Below are 27,494 nucleotides of genomic sequence, written 5' to 3'. Positions count from 1 at the left end.
CTGATAACACGGTGCGGCTTCTCCACCTTGTGAACTGGGCCAAAAAATCTTCTAAGCCTTTGGTCTTGGTAAGTACAGATGCGGAGAAGGCCTTCGACAGGGTCAGCTGGCATTATATGTCACAGACCCTGGCGAGGTTTGGCTTCCCGGATCAGTTTATTACTGCTATCTATTCCTTATATTCGACCCCCTCTGCCATGGTCAAAGTCAATGGAGCTTTGTCCCCACCATTTCACATCACCAATGGGACGAAGCAGGGGTGCCCCCTTTCTCCTGCATTATTCATTTTAGTGATGGAGACCCTTTTGTGTAAAATTAGAGCAGATCCGGTCATCAAAGGCCTTCTGGTCGGCTCCTATACTCATGTTACTGCAGCATTCGCGGATGACCTTCTAGTCATGACCTCCAATCCTACAGAGGCCTTGCCCAAGTTGTTGAATATTTTTGAGGAATTTGGATTCATATCCAATTTTAAAATAAATTATGGGAAATCCATGGCACTTAACATTTCCTGCCCGCAAACTTTGATTAATAATCTTAAAAGTAGCACCCCGTTCACCTGGGCCTCCAGAGACATTACGTTCTTGGGGACGCGTGTTTCGGCTAACGTTCAAGACCTGGCTTCCCTCAATTATGTGCCGCTTCTACAAAATGTGCGCAACCATTTACAAAACCTGAAACTCCCATTTGTTTCCTGGGTTGGAAGAAAGAACTATCTTAAGACGTTTATTCTTCCCAAATTTTTATATTTGCTGCAGTCACTTCCTATTTGGCTTCCAAACTCATATTTCACAGAAGTCCGCCGAGTGTTCACGCGCTTTCTATGGAATGGCAAATCGCCACGTATTGCTTACTCTACCCTCACAAGGGATAAGAAGTTCGGAGGCTTTGGGATGCCAGATGTAAAGTTATATTATACTGCTGTTCAGCTGTGTAGATGTGTAAAGGTCCTGTCCCGATCATCTAGCTCACTTTGCTCGCGCCTTGAGTCGGTATTGCTTACCAACCAGGAGCAGCTTACTCTGTGGGGTGTTAGGCCCTTTTCAGCCAATCACTGTTCTTCTTCTCCGGTCTGGAAGGGAATGTTGGTTGAATGGTCCAAAATGGTCAAATCCCATCTATTCAAATTTCCTAATCCATGCATGCCTCTCAAATTACTGCAATCCCATATTCATCCGTCAGTGTCAAACCCCTCTGGGATTTGGTCTAGGCTTGCTGACCTGTCTCTGCGAGATGTCCTTCTCCTAGACGGTAGTTTACACTGGAATTTAATAATGGACCGCCCCGAGGTCAGAACAGCACCCTTTTTCCACCTAGCAGATTTTCAAAGAGATACAACTTTGTGTACCGAGTCCTTTGCTGACAGTGGCTCCCCTTCCTGGCTCGAGAGGAAAGTCCTGGCTACTAAACCCCCCCTTAGGCCACTATCCCAAATGTATAAGGAAATGCTGTCCTCCTTTCCACCAGAGCTCCGGTATGTGACTGCCTGGGAGCGGGAGCTTTCTCTGACCCTAAAAGAATCGGAGAAGGCCTTTGTCCTGGCTCACTCGCACGGTTTCATCCGCTGTGTGAGGATTCAGGAGAATTCTTTTAAGCTCCTTAGTAGATGGTATAAAACACCTGAATTCTTGCATAAACTAAACCCAGAAATCCCCGAGGTGTGCTGGAGATGTGGCATAGAAACTGGATCCTTATCTCACATCTGGTGGCTCTGCCATAAAATACAACCGTTCTGGAAACAGATAGAATCCCTGATTAATAGCTTATGTAAAACCAATATCATTCTTGATGCCAAACTGAGCCTAATATGGGGCCCTAATGATACCCTCACTCCCGCCAAGGATAATCTCCCGACGATGTTGCTTACAGCAGCGAAGCTGCTTATTCCCTTTTTGTGGAAAAATGATTCCCCGCCGACTCTCCATATGTGGACGGATAAGGTGGATCAGATCTACCGTTTTGAGGAGCTCGCGCATTGGGAAAATAACTCACGCGCTCGCTTCTTAAAACTGTGGTCCCCATGGAAAGCACATAGAAACTTTTTGTCATAGAAACTTTTTGTGTTAGAGCAGTATTCCCTTTCTTTCTTTTCTCCTTGTTTTCCCCCTCCCTTCCCTTCCCTTTACTCCTCCTCGTATCCCTTCTTTCCCTTTGATTTTGCATATCTGATTGAGGCTTATGTTCTCATGCAATGTGCTCACATGTATATTTATGTATATGACTGTCATTCGTGACTTATTGTTTATTATGGATGTCATGTGTGAGCATACAACTCAGATTTTTCTTTCAATAAAAAGAAATATGGTTAAGAATATAACTACTATAATACTGCTCCTATGTGCAAGAATATAACTACTATAATACTGCTCCTATGTACAAGAATATAACTACTATAATACTGCTCCTATGCACAAGAATATAACTACTATAATACTGCTCCTATGTACAAGAATATAACTACTATAATACTGCTCCTATGTACAAGAATATAACTACTATAATACTGCTCCTATGTACAAGAATATAACTACTATAATACTGCTCCTGTGTACAAGAATATAACTACTATAATACTGCCTCCTATGTACAAGAATATAACTACTATAATACTGCTCCTATGTACAAGAATATAACTACTATAATACTGCTCCTATGTACAAGAACATAACTACTATAATACTGCCTCCTATGTACAAGAATATAACTAATATAATACTGCCTCCTATGTACAAGAATATAACTACTATAATACTGCTCCTGTGTACAAGAATATAACTACTATAATACTGCCTCCTATGTACAAGAATATAAATACTATAATACTGCCTCCTATGTGCAAGAATATAACTACTATAATACTGCTCCTATGTACAAGAATATAACTACTATAATACTGCTCCTATGTACAAGAATATAACTACTATAATACTGCTCCTATGTACAAGAATATAACTACTATAATACTGCTCCTATGTACAAGAATATAACTACTATAATACTGCCTCCTATGTACAAGAATATAACTACTATAATTCTGCCTCCTATGTACAAGAATATTACTACTATAATACTGCTCCTATGTACAAGAATATAACTACTATAATACTGCTCCTATGTACAAGAATATAACTACTATAATACTGCTCCTATGTACAAGAATATAACTACTATAATACTGCTCCTATGTACAGGAATATAACTACTATAATACTGCCTCCTATGTACAAGAATATAACTACTATAATACTGCTCCTATGTACAAGAATATAACTACTATAATACTGCTCCTATGTACAAGAATATAACTACTATAATACTGCTCCTATGTACAAGAATATAACTACTATAATAATGCCTCCTATGTACAAGAATATAACTACTATAATACTGCTCCTATGTACAAGAATATAACTACTATAATACTGCTCCTATGTACAAGAATATAACTACTATAATAATGCCTCCTATGTACAAGAATATAACTACTATAATACTGCTCCTATGTACAAGAATATAACTACTATAATAATGCCTCCTATGTACAAGAATATAACTACTATAATACTGCTCCTATGTACAAGAATATAACTACTATAATAATGCCTCCTATGTACAAGAATATAACTACTATAATACTGCCTCCTATGTACAAGAATATAACTACTATAATTCTGCCTCCTATGTACAAGAATATTAATACTATAATACTGCTCCTATGTACAAGAATATAACTACTATAATACTGCTCCTATGTACAAGAATATAACTACTATAATACTGCTCCTATGTACAAGAATATAACTACTATAATACTGCTCCTATGTACAAGAATATAACTACTATAATACTGCTCCTATGTACAGGAATATAACTACTATAATACTGCTCCTATGTACAAGAATATAACTACTATAATACTGCCCCTATGTACAAAAATATTACTACTATAATACTGCTCCTATGTACAAGAATATAACTACTATAATACTGCTCCTATGTACAAGAATATAACTACTATAATACTGCTCCTATGTACAAGAATATAACTACTATAATACTGCTCCTATGTACAAGAATATAACTACTATAATACTGCTCCTATGTACAAGAATATAACTACTATAATACTACTACTATGTACAAGAATATAACTACTATAATACTGCTCCTATGTACAAGAATATAACTACTATAATACTGCCTCCTATGTACAAGAATATAACTACTATAATACTGCTCCTATATACAAGAATATAACTACTATAATACTGCTCCTATGTACAAGAATATAACTACTATAATACTGCTCCTATGTACAAGAATATAACTACTATAATACTGCTCCTATGTACAAGAATATAACTACTATAATACTGCTCCTATGTACAAGAATATAACTACTATAATACTGCTCCTATGTACAAGAATATAACTACTATAATACTGCCCTCTCTGTTCACACCTGCACAGTAATATGAGAACCTTAGTAGTGGTATATTAGCAGTCACACATGATTCGGTTGTATTTAGAATCCTTTTTTTATTTTTTGTGTCCATAAAATAATTTTGTGCTTGATTTACAAACAATTTACATCTGAAAAAAATGAAAATAAAAAACCCTGAATATTTACATATTAATAACTGGTTTATATTACAGGTTAATACAAATGTCACATATGGTTCAAGTTCTACCAGCTCAATGGTGCGGAAACCCCAGTTTTCGGTAAGATTCAGCAGAGCTGACTAATACAATACTGAAGGCTTCTGGTGGATATTTGGTTTGTCTGCTGGTTTTCCGTTAGCTCTTAGGCCGCTGCCCCCTGCTGGTTTTGGGTGTACCTAATATTACTGCCATTTAGGTGTCCACATAACAGTGCTATATAGTACCCACATAGAAGTGTTATAATGTATTTACATAGCAGTACCAGTTTCTATAACACCATGACGCTCTCATACAATACTGCCATAAAGGTGCCTGCAGAACAGAATAGTACCATACAGTATTCACATAATAGTGCCCTAAAGTGTCAGCATAACACTAACATACAATAACCTTGCAATACTTACATAAAAGTGCCATTCAGTAGACATACAATATTGTCATTTGGTGTTAATATACCAGTAGCATACGGTGACGAAATACTGCCACAAGATGCCTATTTAACAGTATCATACAGTACTCATGTAATAATACTGCGGGGTGCCTTAGAGTCATATATTGACAAGATAAGCAGTGCCATACCATGATTATCTGCTGTAGCTATACTGCTATAAGATGTAAACATAACAGTACCGTATAGGGCCCACACAATACTGCCAGGAGGTGACTAGAGAACAGTACCATATACAGCATTTACGACATTAAACAGCTATAAGATGTCAACATAACAGTACCATAGAGATCAATGTGACGCAATGTAATGCTGCCTTAAAGGGTTTTCTGTGACTAACATGGTGAAGATCTATCCATAAAATAAGTCATCGGTATGAGATTAGTGGGGGTCCGACAACTGGGACCCCCACAACCAGCTGTCCACGAGTTCCAGAAGTAAACACTGTGCAGAGCTGGAGCACTATAGAGCCATATGGCATTTAGTGGCCGCTCTTGGTACTGCAGTTGATGCTCCTCTACCATAGACTTGTAGCATCAGCTGTAGTATCCAGGAACAGCCACTACTGTTGGTGTACCGGCTCCATACTCTGTTTACTTCTAGAAGCTGTTGCTTCTGCTGACTAGTGGGGGTGTCGAGGGTCAGATCCCACCCATCTCATATTCATGACCTATCCTATATGTAGGTCATCAACATATAGTGGTCATAGCAGTACTATCAGAGCTGGTGGCTTATTTGTCAAGAAGGCTTCCGATGTGAGGCCATTTTGGTATGAGTTGGGGTTGAGGTGCTGTGGGACACATATACAGGCATTTTGCATCGAAAGCCAACATATTTTCCATAAAACAGGGTTAAACCACCCACACAAGACATTGAGCACCATGTCAGGGACCAGCAGTTCTCATTGAGCCTTATGAGGTCATCATGGTCTTATCTGAGTACATTGAAACTAGTTCCAGACCAAATATTGATTCCACCAGCCATAGCTTCGAGAATTTGGCAAACCATTGATCATACAACCACCCAAAATCCTGGTGCTCAATCATCAGAATGGAGACCAAAATAATTTGACGTTGGTCTGGAACCCGTAAGACGTGGATTTCTCTACCATGTGTTATAAAGACGCTGGGTCCTGACTCATGACGGTGGTAGAAGCATCACAAACAGTGAGTTGAAGGCATTGAAGAAGTCATGCATCATAAGTCAATAGTCTCTCTTATGTGATACATTAATTTTCATTGTAATTCTACTGACATTTGGTGGTATCTGTGACATCTTAAATGGGTCATCATATTGCAAAGAACATCAAGAGGGTTTGCTAAAAGTCTACAGAACATCTTAATCCTTCTCAATCTCAGTCTTCAAAAGTTACAATGGGTAGCGGACGAGAAATAGAACAACCTTAATTTTCTGTAGGACTCTATAGGGATTTTTTTGATGTTCATGACCACATAATGACCCACCAAGCCAGTAGATCTCTCCACTAGGACGATCAGGTCATATATAGTATATTACATTCATTATGTCACATGGTGAGATAACTGAATAGTGAAGACAGGGTGCCACAAAGAAATAGTTGCTCCTCCAGTGGATAAACAGAAGATGTTCTCCTTGTTCTTCTAAACCATGGTCCATCTTCTATTCACAAGCTCTTATTTTTCCTGGTGAAATTTTGTAAACTGTTGAAAACTTCCAAAGATTGTCCTTTGGGCCACCTCAGCTACGACTCCATCCTACAATAATCTTAAATTTCACTTATTTCTACAGTCTCCTCTATTGTTTCCCCCAAAGTCAAACCCCCATCGCTGCTCTCCGAAACACTCCTCCTGGAAAAATACTGCACTGGGGCATTGTTCTCGAGGCCCAGGTCGGAGGAGGTGTTGACTGTTGCTTGTAGGAGCTGCACATTGCTGTTCTTCTTACCATCCTGGCTATTCCCTCTGTCTGCAAAGAATTTACTCTTCGTCTTTTTTGCTACTTGAGTTTTGTATTTTACTTTATTACGAAAAAAACAACTTTTACATGGAAAATACTGGAGAAGGAAGAGGTTCCACTGTTTCCGGAGCTCGGCTTTCACCTGTGAATAGGACAATGAGAAAAACTGTAAATGTGCTAGCAACACAGTTCTCAAAGATGTCAGCAGATCATTAACCGTCACTGACCTAACGTTCCTAAAAGCATTATTATAGTAGTTATATTCTTGTACATTGGAGCAGTATTATAGTAGTTATATTCTTGTACATAGGAGGCAGTATTATAGTAGTTATATTCTTGTACATAGGAGCAGTATTATAGTACTTATATTCTTGTACATAGGAGGCAGTATTATAGTAGTTATATTCTTGTACATAGGAGGCAGTATTATAGTAGTTATATTCTTGTACATAGGAGGCAGTATTATAGTAGTTATATTCTTGTACATAGGAGCAGTATTATAGTAGTTATATTCTTGTACATAGGAGGCAGTGTTATAGTAGTTATATTCTTGTACATAGGAGGCAGTATTATAGTAGTTATATACTTGTACATAGGAGCAGTATTATAGTAGTTATATTCTTGTACATAGGAGCAGTATTATAGTAGTTATATTCTTGTACATAGGAGCAGTATTATAGTAGTTATATTCTTGTACATAGGAGGCAGTATTATAGTAGTTATATTCTTGTACATATGAGCAGTATTATAGTAGATATATTCTTGTACATAGGAGGCAGTATTATAGTAGTTATATTCTTGTAAATAGGAGGCAGTATTATAGTAGTTATATTCTTGTACATAGGGGCAGTATTATAGTAGTTATATTCTTGTATATAGGAGCAGTATTATAGTAGTTATATTCTTGTACATAGGAGCAGTATTATAGTAGTTATATTCTTGTATATAGGAGCAGTACTATAGTAGTTATATTCTTGTACATAGGAGCAGTATTATAGTAGTTATATTCTTGTACATAGGAGTAGTATTATAGTAGTTATATTCTTGTACATAGGAGGTAGTATTATAGTAGTTGTATTCTTGTAAATAGGAGCAGTATTATAGTAGTTGTATTCTTATACATAGGAAGCAGTATTACAGTAGTTATATTCTTGTACATAGGAGGCAGTATTATAGTAGTTATATTCTTGTACATAGGAGCAGTATTATAGTAGTTATATTCTTGTACATAGGGGTAGTATTATAGTAGTTATATTCTTGTACATAGGCAGTATTATAGTAGTTATATTCTTGTACATAGAAGCAGTATTATAGTAGTTATATTCTTGTACATAGGAGCAGTATTATAGTAGTTATACTCTTGTACATAGGAGCAGTATTATAGTAGTTATATTCTTGTACATTGGAGCAGTATTATAGTATTTATATTCTTGTACATAGGGGCAGTATTATAGTAGTTATATTCTTGTACATAGGAGGCGGTATTATAGTAGTTATATTCTTGTACATAGGGGCAGTATTATAGTAGTTATATTCATGTACATAGGAGGCTACACATAGTCTACCACGGTATTCTGTCTAGGAAAAAAGAAGTCAGAAATGAAGCGAAGCAGATAAATGATGAATTCTTCAGACCATTTGCCTTACTTACTGGAAGTCATGGAATATAATTTTTTTTAATGTATCCCCTTGACTGAGCGCCGATCCTCAGGGTGCTCCTAGCCTTCTTATTCCATCCTAAGGCTTGTTCTTGTATAAGGCCGCTCCAGCTCTACAGGTCCTTCTCAAAAAATTAGCATATTGTGATAAAGTTCATTATTTTCTGTAATGTACTGATAAACATTAGACTTTCATATATTTTAGATTCATTACACACAACTGAAGTAGTTCAAGCCTTTTCTTGTTTTAATATTGATGATTTTGGCATACAGCTCATGAAAACCCAAAATTCCTATCTCAAAAAATTAGCATATCATGAAAAGGTTCTCTAAACGAGCTATTAACCTAATCATCTGAATCAACTAATTAACTCTAAACACCTGCAAAAGATTCCTGAGGCTTTTAAAAACTCCCAGCCTGGTTCATTACTCAAAACCGCAATCATGGGTAAGACTGCCGACCTGACTGCTGTCCAGAAGGCCATCATTGACACCCTCAAGCAAGAGGGTAAGACACAGAAAGAAATTTCTGAACGAATAGGCTGTTCCCAGAGTGCTGTATCAAGGCACCTCAGTGGGAAGTCTGTGGGAAGGAAAAAGTGTGTCAGAAAACGCTGCACAACGAGAAGAGGTGACCGGACCCTGAGGAAGATTGTGGAGAAGGACCGATTCCAGACCTTGGGGGACCTGCGGAAGCAGTGGACTGAGTCTGGAGTAGAAACATCCAGAGCCACCGTGTACAGGCGTGTGCAGGAAATGGGCTACAGGTGCCGCATTCCCCAGGTCAAGCCACTTTTGAACCAGAAACAGCGGCAGAAGCGCCTGACCTGGGCTACAGAGAAGCAGCACTGGACTGTTGCTCAGTGGTCCAAAGTACTTTTTTCGGATGAAAGCAAATTTTGCATGTCATTCGGAAATCAAGGTGCCAGAGTCTGGAGGAAGACTGGGGAGAGGGAAATGCCACAATGCCTGAAGTCCAGTGTCAAGTACCCACAGTCAGTGATGGTCTGGGGTGCCATGTCAGCTGCTGGTGTTGGTCCACTGTGTTTTATCAAGGGCAGGGTCAATGCAGCTAGCTATCAGGAGATTTTGGAGCACTTCATGCTTCCATCTGCTGAAAAGCTTTATGGAGATGAAGATTTCATTTTTCAGCACGACCTGGCACCTGCTCACAGTGCCAAAACCACAGGTAACTGGTTTACTGACCATGGTATTACTGTGCTCAATTGGCCTGCCAACTCTCCTGACCTGAACCCCATAGAGAATCTGTGGGATATTGGGAAGAGAAAGTTGAGAGACGCAAGACCCAACACCATGGATGAGCTTAAGGCCGCCATCGAAGCATCCTGGGCCTCCATAACACCTCCGCAGGGCCACAGGCTGATTGCCTCCATGCCACATTGCCGCATTGAAGCAGTCATTTCTGCAAAAGGATTCCCGACCAAGTATTGAGCGCAGAACGGAACTTAATTATTTGAAGGTTGACTTTTTTTGTATTAAAAACACTTTTCTTTTATTGGTCGGATGAAATATGCTAATTTTTGGAGATAGGAATTTTGGGTTTTCATGAGCTGTATGCCAAAATCATCAATATTAACACAAGAAAAGGCTTGAACTACTTCAGTTGTGTGTAATGAATCTAAAATATATGAAAGTCTAATGTTTATCAGTACATTACAGAAAATAATCAACTTTATCACAATATGCTGATTTTTTGAGAAGGACCTGTATATCTCCTTCTGCCTCGTATTACTGTGTGCAGAGTTTTACCTCCCTGAGTCTTCATGAGATAATAGCGTACAGTAACCTGGTTATTAATGTTTTTATGGCTCAGTGAGGAAGACGACTAATTGACCTTTTCACTGATGAAGAATAAATCTCCTGACTATCTGCAGGAAGGCATTTACTGCTCTGCGCCTACGGAGCCTTAAAGCGAGAATCACTTGAGATGATCTTTCTTCAGGTTAGAAGATATCACTGACAAGAACTCCCAAGTAAACCGGAGCCAACTTATTATACGGGAGGCAGCATTACTAATGGCTCATGTTACCAATATTGCATGCCTAGTATTGTGTTATACTCTATTCACATCCAAAGCAAAAGTTATTATTTTTAGCTCGCTATCCCTGGCAATAGACCTAAAATCCTCAGTTATTCATGGCTCCCACAATATGACACAAGTTAGTAACAGGAAAACAGCATAATTTTCACTGCAGCTTTGGGTGTGACCAGAGCATAAATGCATACACGTAGACTTACCTCTCCATTAGTAAAGCAGTATAAATAGGCAACCACAAAGCCCTGCAAAAGAATAGAAAACATATTGTTAAAGGGGCTGTCTCACAAAAAATATTCTACATTTCTCACACCAGCACCTGGAGTATAGTGCTGATTCACTGACATCTATCCGTATAGCGCCACCTGCTGTTTGCTCTTTTCCGTATTTCTCTTGAGCACATGCTCAATTCCATCCTTCGACTGCAGTAGAAAGGACACGCCCCCTGAGGAAGGACACGCCCCTTAGGAGCAATGAATGAGGAGATCCCTGGATCCGTGAGAGGTACCGGGCTGGTTCCAGGTTTGTTAGAAAGAGGTCGTCACGTTCTATATGATGTCTAATTTTCATTTTTTATCATAGGATATTCCTTTAATAGAAGAGTCCAGAGTAATAAAGAGTCAGGGGGTGTAGACGGGGCATATATTAGATACAGTGGTGCCCCTAGGGGGTGTGGCTAGCCCCTAGGGGGTGTGGCTAGGGGGCAGTATGGTCACTACTCTTAGGATTCTCTTAAATCTGATGCCCTGGTTGTCAGATGAGGTCACCTGGATGGAGCTCAGGGTCAGCTGGATGAAGAGCAGAACATGCTTGGTCAAACCCTTGATGTGCTCATCACTGATGAAGGTGAACAAGACCTCGTGAGTCCCCAGGAGCGGGATGAGGATGAGCGTCGCTTTGGCAAGCCTAAAAAGCAAAATAGGAGGGATCAAAGAGACGTAGTGGGTCAACATTTACAAAAAACTAGGGTACGGTGTCCCAGCAGTGGAAGCTGCCTGTCCTAATGACATCACTAAAGCCAACCCACGAGTACATTTTAGCCCCTCCCCAGATTAACTGTGCAGTTAAAGGGCCAGTGCACATATATATCCAGATTTTCCAGGTCCTACAGGCAGCAGAGTTCTCAGCAGTGGACTCATAGTACCCCAATATTGTTGCTTCCAGTTTCCACAATAGGATTTCAGATCATAGGGCGCCAAAAACTAAGTGGAGGGGAACCTCTAGTGTGTGATGTAAAAACAGTACACAGCCTCTATTGGTTTCAATGATCCACCCCGGGCTCACAATTAAGCCTCAGTATGTTTAGTGGGCCTCTATGGGTTCTACTGGTCCTCCAACAGTTTCAATACATGCAAGTCCATGTATGTGGCTCCTGCTAAAAGGGGTGTGGCAAGGGGCACCCTCTTAGTCAGCTCTCAATTTCCCAATAAACAATGATATAGTACAGAATAGTCGATCTTTATTCATGATAAACTCCGCCCCCGAGGAGCATGAAATCTCATTATGTCACTATAGTCATAGATTTTGCATCTGTATTGAGTTCCTCCGGGGCAGGGACCCGTGTAAATTACTACATCCACTAGATGGCACTCACTGTCAGACCTCAGGGGTGACTTTTCTGTCCTACCTGTATTTGTAGTCTGTAAACTTCAGCTGCTGCGCCTTCAGCTTCAGATGTAGAAGATTCAGGATCTTGATGTGCACAATAAAGTTTATCTACGAGACACAGACCTAATTATATAACATCTTATCCAGGAGAACAGGTCCTTCTTAAAGGGTCAAGGAATCCTTAAAAGCTGGAGGACTCCTTTAAGTTAGACAATATCTTATACTCCAGTCACATTCTGCAGGCTGGATCCCTCAGAACTGAACTGGCAGAGTGACCCCGTAGTGTAGCTGAGCTCCCAGCATGCACTACTCTCTACTACATTACATTCAAGGAGCATGGAGCTGCAGATTCAGCTTTGGGTGTGACCAGAGAAGCCCAGAGGTTAGAAGATTAATACTTACAAACGTGCAGAGGAGCATGGGCCCTTTAATAATGTACCAGATTGCAGTATTCTGGTTTACGCCCCAGCATCTAAAAAGAAATGAGAGGGGAAAAAATAGGATTCCGGAGAGGTTGTCAGAACCAATTCTACAATTAAAGGAGAACTCTGCCCAAGCATTTCCATGACAATACTACATAGAAGAGGATCAGGGGGGAGGCTGAGAGTGAACACTACAACTCCCATAATGCACCACCGCAGAGCATGCTCACTACTGGCAAGAAGCAGTCGTGAGAGGATCGGCGGAAGTGACTAATGACACTGTGGATGTCACTGTTCTGGGGACACTGTGGAGGTCACTGTTATGGGGGCGCTGTGGAGGTCACTGTTATGGGGACACTGTGGACGTCACTGTTATGGGGGCACTGTGGAGGTCATTGTTCTGGGGACACTGTGGACGTCACTGTTATGGGGGCACAGTGGATGTCAACGTTATGGGGGCACAGTGGATGTAAACGTTATGGGGGGCACAGTGGAGGTCAACGTTATGGGGGCACAGTGGAGGTCAACGTTATGGGGGCACTGTGGACGTCAACGTTATGGGGGCACTGTGGACGTCAACGTTATGGGGGCACTGTGGACGTCAACGTTATGGGGGCACTGTGGACGTCAACGTTATGGCGGCACTGTGGACGTCAACGTTATGGGGGCACTGTGGAGGTCAACGTTATGGGGGCACTGTGGAGGTCAACGTTATGGGGGCACTGTGGAGGTCAACGTTATGGGGGCACTGTGGAGGTCAACGTTATGGGGGCACTGTGGAGGTCAACGTTATGGGGGCACTGTGGAGGTCACTGTTATGGGGGCACTGTGGAGGTCACTGTTATGGGGGCACTGTGGAGGTCACTGTTATGGGGGCACTGTGGAGGTCACTGTTATGGGGGCACTGTGGAGGTCACTGTTATGGGGGCACTGTGGATGTCACTGTTATGGGGGCACTGTGGATGTCACTGTTCTGGGGACACTGTGGACGTCACTGTTATGGGGGCACAGTGGATGTCAACGTTATGGGGGCACAGTGGATGTAAACGTTATGGGGGCACAGTGGAGGTCAACGTTATGGGGGCACAGTGGATGTAAACGTTATGGGGGGCACAGTGGAGGTCAACGTTATGGGGGCACAGTGGAGGTCAACGTTATGGGGGCACTGTGGACGTCAACGTTATGGGGGCACTGTGGACGTCAACGTTATGGGGGCACTGTGGACGTCAACGTTATGGGGGCACTGTGGACGTCAACGTTATGGGGGCACTGTGGACGTCAACGTTATGGGGGCACTGTGGAGGTCAACGTTATGGGGGCACTGTGGAGGTCAACGTTATGGGGGCACTGTGGAGGTCAACGTTATGGGGGCACTGTGGAGGTCAACGTTATGGGGGCACTGTGGAGGTCACTGTTATGGGGGCACTGTGGAGGTCACTGTTATGGGGGCACTGTGGAGGTCACTGTTATGGGGGCACTGTGGAGGTCACTGTTATGGGGGCACTGTGGAGGTCACTGTTATGGGGGCACTGTGGAGGTCACTGTTATGGGGGCACTGTGGATGTCACTGTTATGGGGGCACTGTGGAGGTCACTGTTATGGGGGCACTGTGGAGGTCACTGTTATGGGGGCACTGTGGAGGTCACTGTTATGGGGGCACTGTGGAGGTCACTGTTATGGGGGCACTGTGGATGTCACTGTTATGGGGGCACTGTGGATGTCACTGTTATGGGGGCACTGTGGATGTCACTGTTATGGGGACACTGTGGATGTCACTGTTATGGGGGCACTGTGGATGTCACTGTTATGGGGGCACTGTGGATGTCACTGTTATGGGGGCACTGTGGATGTCACTGTTATGGGGGCACTGTGGACGTCACTGTTATGGGGGCACTGTGGAGGTCACTGTTATGGGGGCACTGTGGAGGTCACTGTTATGGGGGCACTGTGGAGGTCACTGTTATGGGGGCACTGTGGAGGTCACTATTATGGGGACACTGTGGAGGTCACTATTATGGGGACACTGTGTCTGAACTATCTACCTGATACAATGAGATTCTATATAAAGCTACAGGTGACGCTTCTCTCCCTGTATGGCGGTATTCCAGCCTCTCTCTTGGTAACGCAGTGATTTATGGGCGGCAGATCAATGTTTATAGTAGGAACAGGATATGGAGCGAGGAGACTGAGCCACCAACCAGGATGATCCCTCTACTCAGGACAGGGAGCGCCCCCTAATTAATTCCTGCCAGCAGCTGCTGCTCCCGGGGACGGGGTCTGAGATTCCACCTTCATCATAGTCACTGATGTTCAGCTAGGAGGAACAGTTGGTAATGCAGACTACACTGAAATCCTCTGTGCTGCTGGGAGAACCCTGCTCCTTCCACTACGTAACTCTCAGCCTGTGACCTCCACAAGATCAGCACAATCCTCTCCTGAAATCCTCTGTGCTGCTGGGAGGACCCTGCTCCTTCCGCTATGTAACTCTCATCCTGGGACCTTCACAAGATCAGTCAAATCCTCTCCTGAAATCCTCTGTGCTGCTGGGAGGACCCTGCACCTTCCACTACGTAACTCTCAGCCTGTGACCTCCACAAGATCAGCACACTTCTCTCCTGAAATCCTCTGTGCTGCTAGGAGGATCCTGCTCCTTCCACTATGTAACTCTCAGCCTGTGACCTCCACAAGATCAGCACACTCCTCTCCTGAAATCCTCTGTGCTGCTGGGAGGACCCTGCTCCTTCCTCTATGTAACCCTCAGTCTGTGACCTCCACAAGATCAGCACTCCTGAAATCCTCTGTGCTGCTGTGATTTCTCCGTTGTGATCTTACCCGTCATTTTCCAGATAGACTCGGGCTATCACCCAGGGTATGATGAACAGTAGGGGGCACACTGCAAGGGAAAAAGAAGGCAGTAAGGTAGGTGCGCGGGTGATGCAGTACAGAGCAGGAGGTGGCGGTCACTTACCCCAGCCGATGGCCATGTACCTCAGCAGCATCCTCCTCTCGCACAGAACCAGGGAGACGATGGTCGTGTGCAGGTAGATCCCCTCCACCAGCAGCCAGAAAGAATTCGCACCCACAAAGAAGTGCAGGGAGACGTGGACGATCCTGCAGGAGGTGGGCACCTGGAGGGCAGAGGGCGGAGTTAGACCTGCAGGCGCCCCCTAGTGGACACACCACTCATTGCTTCCCCAGCATTTCTCTCATCACAGATCATAGAATAGACTTTCTCCAGATCATTCTGTCCAATTCTCAGCGTGACCAGTGCCACTACCTGTGGCGTCAGGGCCGACAACCAGTCGTCTTCATTCCGCGCCATTTTCGGTGTCAAGTCCGTATTCTGCATGTCTTTAATCAGGACGGCGAGAGCCCTCATAATAAAGGAGCCGAAGAGGTTCATGTGGATGTAATTCCGGGTGCAGTGGAGCTTCCTGAAATGTGAGAGGACAAAACTGCTGACTGCTACCACCTGCAGTGTGCTGCCGGAACACCAGGGGGCAGCAGAGAGCAACAGGATGAGATCAGATACACAGCTCAGCAGGCAGTATCACACAGGACAGGATTAGATACACAGCTCAGCAGACTGTATCACACAGGAGAGGATTAGATACACAGCTCAGCAGACAGTATCACACAGGATAGGATTAGATACAGAGCTCAGCAGACAGTATCACACAGGATAGGATTAGATACACAGCTCAGCAGACAGTATCACACAGGATAGGATTAGATACACAGCTCAGCAGACAGTATCACACAGGACAGGATTAGATACACAGCTCAGCACACAGTATAACACAGGATAGGATTAGATACACAGCTCAGCAGACTGTATCACACAGGATAGGATTAGATACACAGCTCAGCAGACAGAATCACACAGGATAGGATTAGATACACAGCTCAGCAGACAGTATCACACAGGATAGGATTAGATACACAGCTCAGCAGACTGTATCACACAGGATAGGATTAGATACACAGCTCAGCAGACAGTATCACACAGGATAGGATTAGATACACAGCTCAGCAGACAGTATCACACAGGATAGGATTAGATACACAGCTCAGCAGACAGTATCACACAGGATAGGATTAGATACACAGCTCAGCAGACAGTATCACACAGGATAGGATTAGATACACAGCTCAGCAGACAGTATCACACAGGATAGGATTAGATACACAACACAGCAGACAGTATCACACAGGAGAGGATTAGATACACAGCTCAGCAGACAGTATCACACAGGATAGGATTAGATACACAGCTCAGCAGACAGTATCACACAGGATAGGATTAGATACACAGCTCAGCAGACAGTATCACACAGGATAGGATTAGATACACAGCTCAGCAGACAGTATCACACAGGATAGGATTAGATACACAGCTCAGCAGTCAGTATCACACAGGATAGGATTAGATACACAGCTCAGCAGACTGTATCACACAGGATAGGATTAGATACACAGCTCAGCAGACAGTATCACACAGGATAGGATTAGATACACAGCTCAGCAGACAGTATCACACAGGACAGGATTAGATACACAGCTCAGCAGACAGTATAACACAGGATAGGATTAGATACACAGCTCAGCAGACTGTATCACACAGGATAGGATTAGATACACAGCTCAGCAGACAGTATCACACAGGATAGGATTAGATACACAGCTCAGCAGACAGTATCACACAGGATAGGATTAGATACACAGCTCAGCAGGCAGTATCACACAGGATAGGATCAGATACACAGCTCAGCAGGCAGTATCACACAGGACAGGATTAGATACACAGCTCAGCAGACTGTATCACACAGGAGAGGATTAGATACACAGCTCAGCAGACAGTATCACACAGGATAGGATTAGATACAGAGCTCAGCAGACAGTATCACACAGGATAGGATTAGATACACAGCTCAGCAGACAGTATCACACAGGATAGGATTAGATACACAGCTCAGCAGACAGTATCACACAGGACAGGATTAGATACACAGCTCAGCACACAGTATAACACAGGATAGGATTAGATACACAGCTCAGCAGACTGTATCACACAGGATAGGATTAGATACACAGCTCAGCAGACAGTATCACACAGGATAGGATTAGATACACAGCTCAGCAGACTGTATCACACAGGATAGGATTAGATACACAGCTCAGCAGACAGTATCACACAGGATAGGATTAGATACACAGCTCAGCAGACAGTATCACACAGGATAGGATTAGATACACAGCTCAGCAGACAGTATCACACAGGATAGGATTAGATACACAGCTCAGCAGACAGTATCACACAGGATAGGATTAGATACACAGCTCAGCAGACAGTATCACACAGGATAGGATTAGATACACAACACAGCAGACAGTATCACACAGGAGAGGATTAGATACACAGCTCAGCAGACAGTATCACACAGGATAGGATTAGATACACAGCTCAGCAGACAGTATCACACAGGATAGGATTAGATACACAGCTCAGCAGACAGTATCACACAGGATAGGATTAGATACACAGCTCAGCAGACAGTATCACACAGGATAGGATTAGATACACAGCTCAGCAGTCAGTATCACACAGGATAGGATTAGATACACAGCTCAGCAGACTGTATCACACAGGATAGGATTAGATACACAGCTCAGCAGACAGTATCACACAGGATAGGATTAGATACACAGCTCAGCAGACAGTATCACACAGGACAGGATTAGATACACAGCTCAGCAGACAGTATAACACAGGATAGGATTAGATACACAGCTCAGCAGACTGTATCACACAGGATAGGATTAGATACACAGCTCAGCAGACAGTATCACACAGGATAGGATTAGATACACAGCTCAGCAGACAGTATCACACAGGATAGGATTAGATACACAGCTCAGCAGACAGTATCACACAGGATAGGATTAGATACACAGCTCAGCAGACAGTATCACACAGGATAGGATTAGATACACAGCTCAGCAGACAGTATCACACAGCATAGGATTAGATACACAGCTCAGCAGACAGTATCACACAGGATAGGATTAGATACACAGCTCAGCAGACAGTATCACACAGGATAGGATTAGATACACAGCTCAGCAGACAGTATCACACAGGACAGGATTAGATACACAGCTCAGCAGACAGTATAACACAGGATAGGATTAGATACACAGCTCAGCAGACTGTATCACACAGGATAGGATTAGATACACAGCTCAGCAGACAGTATCACACAGGATAGGATTAGATACACAGCTCAGCAGACAGTATCACACAGGATAGGATTAGATACACAGCTCAGCAGACAGTATCACACAGGATAGGATTAGATACACAGCTCAGCAGACAGTATCACACAGGATAGGATTAGATACACAACACAGCAGACAGTATCACACAGGAGAGGATTAGATACACAGCTCAGCAGACAGTATCACACAGGATAGGATTAGATACACAGCTCAGCAGACAGTATCACACATGATAGGATTAGATACACAGCTCAGCAGACAGTATCACACAAGATAGGATTCGATACACAGCTCAGCAGACAGTATCACACAGGATAGGATTAGATACACAGCTCAGCAGACAGTATCACACAGGATAGGATTAGATACACAGCTCAGCAGACAGTATCACACAGGATAGGATTAGATACACAGCTCAGCAGTCAGTATCACACAGGATAGGATTAGATACACAGATCAGCAGACAGTATCACACAGCATAGGATTAGATACACAGCTCAGCAGACAGTATCACACAGGAGAGATTAGATACACAGCTCAGCAGACTGTATCGCACAGGATAGGATTAGATACACAGCTCAGCAGACTGTATCACACAGGATAGGATTAGATACACAGCTCAGCAGACAGTATCACACAAGATAGGATTAGATAAACAGCTCAGCAGACTGTATCACACAGGTTAGGATTAGATACACAGCTCAGCAGACAGTATCATAAAAGGATTAGATACACAGCTCAGCAGACAGTATCACACAGGATAGGATTAGATACACAGCTCAGCAGACAGTATCACACAGGATAGGATTAGATACACAGCTCAGCAGACAGTATCACACAGGATAGGATTAGATACACAGCTCAGCAGACAGTATCATACAGGATAGGATTAGATACACAGCTCAGCAGACTGTATCACACAGGACAGGATTAGATACACAGCTCAGCAGACAGTATCACACAGGATAGGATTAGATACACAGCTCAGCAGACAGTATCACACAGGATAGGATTAGATACACAGCTCAGCAGACAGTATCACACAGGATAGGATCAGATACACAGCTCAGCAGACTGTATCACACAGGATAGGATTAGATACACAGCTCAGCAGACAGTATCATAAAAGGATTAGATACACAGCTCAGCAGACAGTATCATAAAAGGATTAGATACACAGCTCAGCAGACAGTATCACACAGGATAGGATTAGATACACAGCTCAGCAGACAGTATCACACAGGATAGGATTAGATACACAGCTCAGCAGACAGTATCACACAGGATAGGATTAGATACACAGCTCAGCAGACAGCATCACACAGGATAGGATTAGATACACAGCATCACACAGGATAGGATTAGATACACACCTCAGCAGACAGTATCACACAGGATAGGATTAGATACACAACACAGCAGACAGTATCACACAGGACAGGATTAGATACACAGCTCAGCAGGCAGTATCACACAGGATAGGATTAGATACACAGCTCAGCAGACTGTATCACACAGGATAGGATTAGATACACAGCTCAGCAGACAGTATCACACAGGATAGGATTAGATACACCGCTCAGCAGACAGTATCACACAGGATAGGATTAGATACACAGCTCAGCAGACAGTATCACACAGGATAGGATTAGATACACAGCTCAGCAGACTGTATCACACAGGATAGGATTAGATACACAGCTCAGCAGGCAGTATCACACAGGATAGGATTAGATACACAGCTCAGCAGACTGTATCACACAGGTTAGGATTAGATACACAGCTCAGCAGACAGTATCACACAGGATAGGATTAGATACACAGCTCAGCAGACAGTATCACACAGGATAGGATTAGATACACAGCTCAGCAGACTGTATCACACAGGATAGGATTAGATACACAGCTCAGCAGACAGTATCACACAGGATAGGATTAGATACACAACACAGCAGACAGTATCACACAGGATAGGATTAGATACACAGCTCAGCAGACAGTATCACACAGGACAGGATTAGATACACAGCTCAGCAGACAGTATCACACATGATAGGATTAGATACACAGCTCAGCAGACAGTATCACACAGGATAGGATTAGATACACAGCTCAGCAGACAGTATCACACAGGATAGGATTAGATACACAGCTCAGCAGACACTATCACACAGGATAGGATTAGATACACAGCTCAGCAGACAGTATCACACAGGATAGGATTAGATACACAGCTCAGCAGACTGTATCACAGGATAGGATTAGATACACAGCTCAGCAGACTGTATCACACAGGACAGGATTAGATACACAGCTCAGCAGACAGTATCACACAGGATAGGATTAGATACACAGCTCAGCAGACAGTATCACACAGGATAGGATTAGATACACAGCTGAGCAGACAGTATCACACAGGATAGGATTAGATACACAGCTCAGCAGACGGTATCACACAGGATAGGATTAGATACACAGCTCAGCAGACAGTATCACACAGGACAGGATTAGATACACAGCTCAGCAGGCAGTATCACACAGGTTAGGATTAGATACACAGCTCAGCAGACAGTATCACACAGGATAGGATTAGATACACAGCATCACACAGGATAGGATTAGATACACAGCTCAGCAGACTATCACACAGGATAGGATTAGATACACAACTCAGCAGACAGTATCACACAGGAGAGATTAGATACACAGCTCAGCAGACAGTATCACACAGGATAGGATTAGATACACAGCTGAGCAGACAGTATCACACAGGATAGGATTAGATACACAGCTCAGCAGACGGTATCACACAGGATAGGATTAGATACACAGCTCAGCAGACAGTATCACACAGGTTAGGATTAGATACACAGCTCAGCAGACAGTATCATAAAAGGATTAGATACACAGCTCAGCAGACAGTATCACACAGGATAGGATTAGATACACAGCTCAGCAGACAGTATCACACAGGATAGGATTAGATACACAGCTCAGCAGACAGTATCACACAGGATAGGATTAGATACACAGCTCAGCAGACAGTATCACACAGGATAGGATTAGATACACAGCATCACACAGGATAGGATTAGATACACACCTCAGCAGACAGTATCACACAGGATAGGATTAGATACACAACACAGCAGACAGTATCACACAGGACAGGATTAGATACACAGCTCAGCAGACTGTATCACACAGGATAGGATTAGATACACAGCTCAGCAGGCAGTATCACACATTATAGGATTAGATACACAGCTCAGCAGACAGTATCACACAGGATAAGATTAGATACACAGCTCAGCAGACAGTATCACACAGGATAGGATTAGATACACAGCTCAGCAGGCAGTATCACACAGGATAGGATTAGATACACAGCTCAGCAGGCAGTATCACACAGGATAGGATTAGATACACAGCTCAGCAGACAGTATCACACAGGATAGGATTAGATACACAGCTCAGCAGGCTGTATCACACAGGATAGGATTAGATACACAGCTCAGCAGACAGTATCACACAGGATAGGATTAGATACACAGCTCAGCAGACAGTATCACACAGGATAGGATTAGATACACAGCTCAGCAGGCAGTATCACACAGGATAGGATTAGATACACAGCTCAGAAGACAGTATCACACAGGATAGGATTAGATACACAGCTCAGCAGACAGTATCACACAGGATAGGATTAGATACACAGCTCAGCAGACAGTATCACACAGGATGGGATTAGATACACAGCTCAGCAGACAGTATCACACAGGATAGGATTAGATACACAGCTCAGCAGACAATATCACACAGGATAGGATTAGATACACAGCTCAGCAGACAGTATCACACAGGATAGGATTAGATACACAGCTCAGCAGGCAGTATCACACAGGATAGGATTAGATAAACAGCTCAGCAGACAGTATCACACAGGATAGGATTAGATACACAGCTCAGCAGACAGTATCACACAGGATAGGATTAGATACACAGCTCAGCAGACAGTATCACACAGGATAGGATTAGATACCTATGCTCAGGTATAAGGATGGGCTCACCTGAATGTGAGGAGGATGCAGAGTGCGAGGACGAGGGTCCCAAGTGATATGGAGTACCCCACAGTGTAGCAGATCCTCAGCAGTAACAGGAGGGCATGCGCCTTATTCTGTAAGAACATGGGGTCAGCTTCTGCATCAAATGTATACAGTATCTGACAGAAGTGAGTGCACCCCTCACATATACAACGTCTGACAGAAGTGAGTGCACCCCTCACATATACAGTATCTGACAGAAGTGAGTGCACCCCTCACATATACAGTATCTGACAGAAGTGAGTGCACCCCTCACATATACAGTATCTGACAGCAGTGAGTGCACCCCTCACATATATAGTATCTGACAGAAGTGAGTGCACCCCTCACATATATAGTATCTGACAGAAGTGAGTGCACCCCTCACATATACAGTATCTGACAGAAGTGAGTGCACCCCTCACATATACAGTATCTGACAGAAGTGAGTGCACCCCTCACATAGACAGTATCTGACAGAAGTGAGTGCACCCCTCACATAGACAGTATCTGACAGAAGTGAGTGCACCCCTCACATATACAGTATCTGACAGAAGTGAGTGCATCCCTCACATATACAGTATCTCACAGAAGTGAGTGCACCCCTCACATAGACAGTATCTGACAGAAGTGAGTGCACCCCTCACATATACAGTATCTGACAGAAGTGAGTGCACCCCTCACATATACAGTGTCTGACAGAAGTGAGTGCACCCCTCACATATACAGTATCTGACAGAAGTGAGTGCACCCCTCACATAGACAGTATCTGACAGAAGTGAGTGCACCCCTCACATATACAGTATCTGACAGAAGTGAGTGCACCCCTCACATATACAGTGTCGGACAGAAGTGAGTGCACCCCTCACATATACAGTATCTGACAGAAGTGAGTGCACCCCTCACATATACAGTATCTGACAGAAGTGAGTGCACCCCTCACATATACAACGTCTGACAGAAGTGAGTGCACCCCTCACATATACAGTATCTGACAGAAGTGAGTGCACCCCTCACATATACAGTATCTGACAGCAGTGAGTGCACCACTCACATATACAGTATCTGACAGAAGTGAGTGCACCCCTCACATATACAGTATCTGACAGAAGTGAGTGCACCCCTCACATATACAGTATCTGACAGAAGTGAGTGCACCCCTCACATATACAGTATCTGACAGAAGTGAGTGCACCCCTCACATATACAGTATCTGACAGAAGTGAGTGCACCCCTCACATATACAGTATCTGACAGAAGTGAGTGCACCCCTCACATATACAGTATCTGACAGAAGTGAGTGCACCCCTCACATAGACAGTATCTGACAGAAGTGAGTGCACCCCTCACATATACAGTATCTGACAGAAGTGAGTGCACCCCTCACATATACAGTGTCTGACAGAAGTGAGTGCACCCCTCACATATACAGTGTCTGACAGAAGTGAGTGCACCCCTCCCATAAGACGTTGTATATGTGAGGGGTGCACTCACTTCTGTCAGATACTGTATATGTGAGGGGTGCACTCCCTTCTGTCAGACGTTGTATATGTGAGGGGTGCACTCACTTCTGTCAGACGTTGTATATGTGAGGGGTGCACTCACTTCTGTCAGATACTGTCTATGTGAGGGGTGCACTCACTTCTGTCAGATACTGTCTATGTGAGGGGTGCACTCACTTCTGTCAGATACTGTATATGTGAGGGGTGCACTCACTTCTGTCAGACACTGTATATGTGAGGGGTGCACTCACTTCTGTCAGATACTGTATATGTGAGGGGTGCACTTACTTCTGTCAGACACTGTATATGTGAGGGGTGCACTCACTTCTGTCAGATACTATATGTGTGAGGGGTGCACTCACTTCTGTCAGATACTGTATATGTGAGGGGTGCACTCACTTCTGTCAGATACTGTATATGTGAGGGGTGCACTCACTTCTGTCAGATACTGTATATGTGAGGGGTGCACTCACTTCTGTCAGACACTGTATATGTGAGGGGTGCACTCACTTCTGTCAGACGTTGTATATGTGAGGGGTGCACTCACTTCTGTCAGATACTGTCTATGTGAGGGGTGCACTCACTTCTGTCAGACACTGTATATGTGAGGGGTGCACTCACTTCTGTCAGACATTGTATATGTGAGGGGTGCACTCACTTCTGTCAGACGTTGTATATGTGAGGGGTGCACTCACTTCTGTCAGATACTGTATATGTGAGGGGTGCACTCACTTCTGTCAGATACTGTATATGTGAGGGGTGCACTCACTTCTGTCAGATACTGTATATGTGAGGGGTGCACTCCCTTCTGTCAGACGTTGTATATGTGAGGGGTGCACTCACTTCTGTCAGATACTGTATATGTGAGGGGTGCACTCACTTCTGTCAGACGTTGTATATGTGAGGGGTGCACTCACTTCTGTCAGATACTGTCTATGTGAGGGGTGCACTCACTTCTGTCAGATACTGTCTATGTGAGGGGTGCACTCACTTCTGTCAGATACTGTATATGTGAGGGGTGCACTCACTTCTGTCAGACACTGTATATGTGAGGGGTGCACTCACTTCTGTCAGATACTGTATATGTGAGGGGTGCACTTACTTCTGTCAGACACTGTATATGTGAGGGGTGCACTCACTTCTGTCAGATACTATATGTGTGAGGGGTGCACTCACTTCTGTCAGATACTGTATATGTGAGGGGTGCACTCACTTCTGTCAGATACTGTATATGTGAGGGGTGCACTTACTTCTGTCAGATACTGTCTATGTGAGGGGTGCACTCACTTCTGTCAGATACTGTATATGTGAGGGGTGCACTCACTTCTGTCAGATACTGTATATGTGAGGGGTGCACTCACTTCTGTCAGACACTGTATATGTGAGGGGTGCACTCACTTCTGTCAGACGTTGTATATGTGAGGGGTGCACTCACTTCTGTCAGATACTGTCTATGTGAGGGGTGCACTCACTTCTGTCAGACACTGTATATGTGAGGGGTGCACTCACTTCTGTCAGACGTTGTATATGTGAGGGGTGCACTCACTTCTGTCAGACGTTGTATATGTGAGGGGTGCACTCACTTCTGTCAGATACTGTCTATGTGAGGGGTGCACTCACTTCTGTCAGATACTGTCTATGTGAGGGGTGCACTCACTTCTGTCAGATACTGTATATGTGAGGGGTGCACTCACTTCTGTCAGACACTGTATATGTGAGGGGTGCACTCACTTCTGTCAGATACTGTATATGTGAGGGGTGCACTTACTTCTGTCAGACACTGTATATGTGAGGGGTGCACTCACTTCTGTCAGATACTGTATATGTGAGGGGTGCACTTACTTCTGTCAGACACTGTATATGTGAGGGGTGCACTCACTTCTGTCAGACGTTGTATATGTGAGGGGTGCACTCACTTCTGTCAGACGTTGTATATGTGAGGGGTGCACTCACTTCTGTCAGACACTGTATATGTGAGGGGTGCACTCACTTCTGTCAGACACTGTATATGTGAGGGGTGCACTCACTTCTGTCAGATACTGTATATGTGAGGGGTGCACTCACTTCTGTCAGACACTGTATATGTGAGGGGTGCACTCACTTCTGTCAGACGTTGTATATGTGAGGGGGGCACTCACTTCTGTCAGATACTGTATATGTGAGGGGTGCACTCACTTCTGTCAGACACTGTATATGTGAGGGGTGCACTCACTTCTGTCAGACGTTGTATATGTGAGGGGTGCACTCACTTCTGTCAGATACTATATGTGTGAGGGGTGCACTCACTTCTGTCAGATACTGTATATGTGAGGGGTGCACTCACTTCTGTCAGATACTGTATATGTGAGGGGTGCACTCACTTCTCTCAGACGTTGTATATGTGAGGGGTGCACTCACTTCTGTCAGATACTGTATATGTGAGGGGTGCACTCACTTCTGTCAGATACTGTATATGTGAGGGGTGCACTCACTTCTGTCAGATACTGTATATGTGAGGGGTGCACTCACTTCTCTCAGACGTTGTATATGTGAGGGGGGCACTCACTTCTGTCAGATACTGTATATGTGAGGGGTGCACTCACTTCTGTCAGACACTGTATATGTGAGGGGTGCACTCACTTCTGTCAGACGTTGTATATGTGAGGGGTGCACTCACTTCTGTCAGACGTTGTATATGTGAGGGGTGCACTCACTTCTGTCAGACACTGTATATGTGAGGGGTGCACTCACTTCTGTCAGACACTGTATATGTGAGGGGTGCACTCACTTCTGTCAGATACTGTATATGTGAGGGGTGCACTCACTTCTGTCAGACACTGTATATGTGAGGGGTGCACTCACT

General features: G+C 43.7%; 1 protein-coding gene across 1 annotated transcript in view; it reads right to left on the bottom strand.

Moving 5' to 3' along the window:
* Positions 1–4,622: 4,622 nt before the first annotated feature.
* Positions 4,623–27,494, bottom strand: part of GLP2R (glucagon like peptide 2 receptor) — a 95,895-nt gene continuing 73,023 nt past the window's right edge. The window contains exons 5-13 of the mRNA XM_040437390.1: positions 23,139–23,245; positions 16,067–16,223; positions 15,758–15,917; positions 15,622–15,682; positions 12,770–12,839; positions 12,387–12,475; positions 11,527–11,665; positions 10,963–11,004; positions 4,623–7,187 (exon numbers count right to left, since the gene is read on the bottom strand). Coding sequence (XP_040293324.1) covers positions 6,855–7,187; positions 10,963–11,004; positions 11,527–11,665; positions 12,387–12,475; positions 12,770–12,839; positions 15,622–15,682; positions 15,758–15,917; positions 16,067–16,223; positions 23,139–23,245 — 1,158 coding nt within the window. The 3' untranslated portion in view covers positions 4,623–6,854. The remainder of the gene's footprint in view (positions 7,188–10,962; positions 11,005–11,526; positions 11,666–12,386; positions 12,476–12,769; positions 12,840–15,621; positions 15,683–15,757; positions 15,918–16,066; positions 16,224–23,138; positions 23,246–27,494) is intronic.

This window comes from Bufo bufo, chromosome 6 (genome assembly GCF_905171765.1).
Source record: "Bufo bufo chromosome 6, aBufBuf1.1, whole genome shotgun sequence".
Classification (NCBI taxonomy): domain Eukaryota; kingdom Metazoa; phylum Chordata; class Amphibia; order Anura; family Bufonidae; genus Bufo; species Bufo bufo.
The sequence above is the reverse complement of the archived record's forward strand: the minus strand, read 5'-3'. Positions and strand labels throughout refer to the sequence as shown.